This window comes from Rhagoletis zephyria, unplaced genomic scaffold (genome assembly GCF_001687245.7).
Source record: "Rhagoletis zephyria isolate East Lansing unplaced genomic scaffold, Rhagoletis_zephyria_1.1 Rzeph_scaffold_02681, whole genome shotgun sequence".
NCBI lineage: Eukaryota > Metazoa > Arthropoda > Insecta > Diptera > Tephritidae > Rhagoletis > Rhagoletis zephyria.
The window spans coordinates 69611-73370 of NW_016159765.1; the positions used below are offsets into that span (position 1 = coordinate 69611).

A 3760-nucleotide genomic window follows, 5' to 3' on the forward strand; every position below is an offset into this window, starting at 1 on the left:
AAAAGCCTAAAAATACATATCGAGCCCTAACCGCCAAAATAACGTAAGCGGCATTTTTTTCAAATTTTTCTTTTTGATGCAGAAATATTCCTAGAGCATCTAAATGCTTTTCTGCATCAAAAAGAAAATTTTGAAAAAAATGTCGCTTACGTTATTTTGGCGGTTAGGGCTCGATATATTGTAACCACTACCAGAACACTTTGCGCAGCTTTCAACAGGAGTTGATCTGCCGTCATTTCTTAATTTAATTATATATACGTACAAATGCTAGTCTTGTTTTAAAAAAAACACTTAGAATAAAAAGTAATTTACTAACGGCCGTTTTCTCAAGTAACCTGTTTAAATTGGTTTACAACCAAGAAACATACATAGGTCATAAACCGATAATAGCAATGCTTAACTTTGGACATAGTTAGCTTCACTTTTAACCCAACCTTTAAATATATAGTGAGCTTTCAACTTATAAAAGTTACTTCAGAAAACGGCCCTAAAGGTATATACATTTAGTGCAAACTATTTTATAATTATATATTTACATGTTCTGCTTGCCTAATTTTACAATTAATATTTAGCGGTTGTCATTGAACCGCTGTAATTGTTGTCAGCTCCATTGAAATGGGATTTTCGGTCAACGCCATCGATTCGGTGAGAGCACCTCGAACGCCAGCACCATTACCGTTGTGCAATAACTTCAAATCGCCTTTGCCGGATATTTCGGTATGTTTTCGTCTTCGACACGCCTGTGCACTCCCTGTCGTATGACCATTAAGAGCAACATTAGTGTTTTCATTAGAACGACATAATAATTCTGTAAATTCTTTACGGAAATTGTCATTCAGCCATCCATAGAGCAAGGGATTCGTGCAGGCCGAACTCATGCCGAACATATGACAGAACGCATAGGCGATTAGCATACTCTCCGTCACCGCTACCGGACTACGCATATCTGCATATAAATTGAAAAGATTTAAGGGCATCCATGAAATGCCGAAAATTAGCGCAATTGTGATTAGCAAGCAATTTGTACGTTGCATACGTCGTCCACGTTCGGCTTTACGTTGTGGCGTTTGCATTGCCACAACAGTGGTGCGACTCTGCAGTTTCCTATAAATGCCAAGATACGCACCGGAAACTATAACTATCGGCACCAAGTATTGCACACATAGTGAAAATATTGAATAGTAGAAACGTCCGTTGCTAAGTGGCCAATCTTCCACACAAAAACAAACACCATGGATGCCCAGTGCTTGCAGCAGTGGCGGAATTTCTGCTTCCTCCAGCTGCTTGTAGATGAAGAGTGGGCTAGCCAATAGCACAGCCAGTAGCCAGATGCAGGCGAGTATGCTGATGACACCGCCTACTTGAAGACTCTCCCGCGTTGGATACACAATCAGCTGAAACGAGAAAAAGTGAAGGCACGTTTTGATTTGTTATATTTTCAGTTTTTCTAAAGCCAAGTCGCCACTAGGCGTGGAAATAAAAAAAAAAATTGTTTGACGCGAATATTTGTTTATGTCCAAAATTGTCAATAAAATGCGTGTATTTAGAAAATATATGTACGTTAATATAGAAATTTACATTTGAGGGATTCATAACGGTGTTGTAAGTATTGTATTGTTGTATATCGTAAACTTTAAAAGCTTAAATAAACATTTAGTGAACTTGAAACCACAACCAACTATTTTTTAACACTTGGGTATTTCTACGCGTCACGAATGTGACAGTCGTAGGTTTCAATGAGATACATAAGTTTCAAACAGAAGTTACGTATTTTTATCTTCAGGAAATTTGTAAAAACATGTATGCCTAATTTAAAAAATGCTTTTTTTCGGAAATCACAAGACCCTACGTCGTGATTTTATTTGTCTTTATGACATGATGATGAAATATTAATGCCTATTTATGTAGATTTTTTCATCACCAAATTTGGTTGAGATCGGTAGAGTAGTAGTAGTTTCTCTAAAACCCACTTTTTTGCTAAAGAGCGATTGTATATGGGTAAGGCTTTCTCAAGTGGACCCTAAATTTACCAATATTAATAAAAAAAAAAAAAATTCCAAAACACTGCAAAAATTTTCAATTGTTGATTTAAAAAAAAAACTATTTGGAATTTTGCAGCAAAATTTACACAGCGTACTTTTCAACTACAAAACTCGGCGCTACCCGAATATCATTGAAAAATATTAATCTTGATAAATTCGGGGCCCACCTGAGGAAGCCTTTCCTATATATAAATTTTGAATAAACATTGATGAATTCCTTAGCCACACTGCTCAAAAAAAAAATCTGAAAGTCCGGTTCATAAACAACATAAGTTCTATGTCATATCTAAGAAAAGTCGTGGCCACCTTGCACTAGGCTATCTAAAAATGAAATTCGGACTTTGTCTAATAATGGCGATATGTATTGGCATTTGTACTTTTTCGATACACATGTATGTATATAATTGCCCCTGCCTGTGAAATTCGAACAATTTAATGAAATATTTAACACTACGTTCTTTTAAAACGAAATAAACCAAACATATTTGATTCTATCTCTATGTCAGACATTTCCACTTTGATATGACTTATTAATATGAAGTGAAAGTAATAAAACTTCACTAAGTTGTATGTTAGTATGTACATATGTTTACAATATGTAAATATGTACACATGTATGTATATAAATATCTACACCCACCTGATATCTGTCAAAGGCTATGGCTGTTATTGAAATCGTCGATACGAAAATGCTCACCGCTTGCAACATTGCAACCAATTTGCAGAAAAATTCAAACATTCCGAAAGGCCAGTACTTGGAGAGGATTTCAACTAAAGTTATTGGCATCGTTATAACGCATAACAATAAATCTGAAAGAGGAGTAAGAGAAAATTCGAAATAAAATAAGTTTTTAATACATGCATATATGTATGTATGTATATGAAGTTATTTGTGTACAGAGAGGAAAACCCCCAGAAAGTCGAACGAAAATTCAAGAATAAATTTGGAGATTTAAAGAACAAACGTATTGCAAAACATTAATTCTTACCAACTAAGATTGGTTAAAGCCATTTATTTTTATGCAAAAGTCTGGCAAAAATTTTTATTAAGTTAGTGCGAAAAGCACTTAAATTAAAACAAACAAAATATAAAAAGGAATAGGGAAAAAACACACACGTCTAATAGCATTCAACTCAGGAAATTCCTTAGTACTCACTTACCGGAAATTGCCAGATTCAATATGAACAAATTGCGCGCAGTACGCATTATTGGCTTTCTCGCAACGGCTATTACAACGAGTATATTGCCAACGGTGCCGCATATAATCATTGTTACATATATGCTTATCAGTGTGTAGTGCCACTGGTCGCTAACAGCACGATTTCGTGTGAATCTGTCAACAAGGCTTCTACCCTGCGCACTGAACAAGCTCATATTCGATTGTGAGCTTAAATTGCCGAAATTCACCTCTAGGTAATCACTAATGGAAGCCGTATCCACTGACTCGGCGGTCACATTTGAATTGGTATTCAACATATTCACCAATGGAGCGGCCGAGGGAACGCTGGCACTTAGCGTTTGCTCTGTATGGGTCATCTTGATTATCTGCAATGACAGGAAAATCGGGGAAAATATATAGAATGCTTTTTTATAATGCGGCATAAAAGAAAAAAAACAGGTCATATGTGTAATAGGCAAGCCGAGAAGGAGGTGTCAGCGGAGTTAGTTGAGCCGGGCCTGGCAAAGGATATACAAGAGAAAAAAATTTAACAAATTT

General features: G+C 35.9%; 1 protein-coding gene across 1 annotated transcript; it reads right to left on the bottom strand.

The window, feature by feature from the left end:
- Positions 1-573: 573 nt before the first annotated feature.
- Positions 574-3544, bottom strand: NPFR (Neuropeptide F receptor). The gene is made up of 3 exons (XM_017622039.1): positions 3204-3544; positions 2683-2852; positions 574-1394 (listed from the first exon to the last, which is right to left on the bottom strand). Exons 1-3 carry the CDS (start codon positions 3517-3519, stop codon positions 579-581), a joined length of 1302 nt encoding a protein of 433 aa, XP_017477528.1. The 5' UTR covers positions 3520-3544; the 3' UTR covers positions 574-578.
- Positions 3545-3760: the final 216 nt, after the last annotated feature.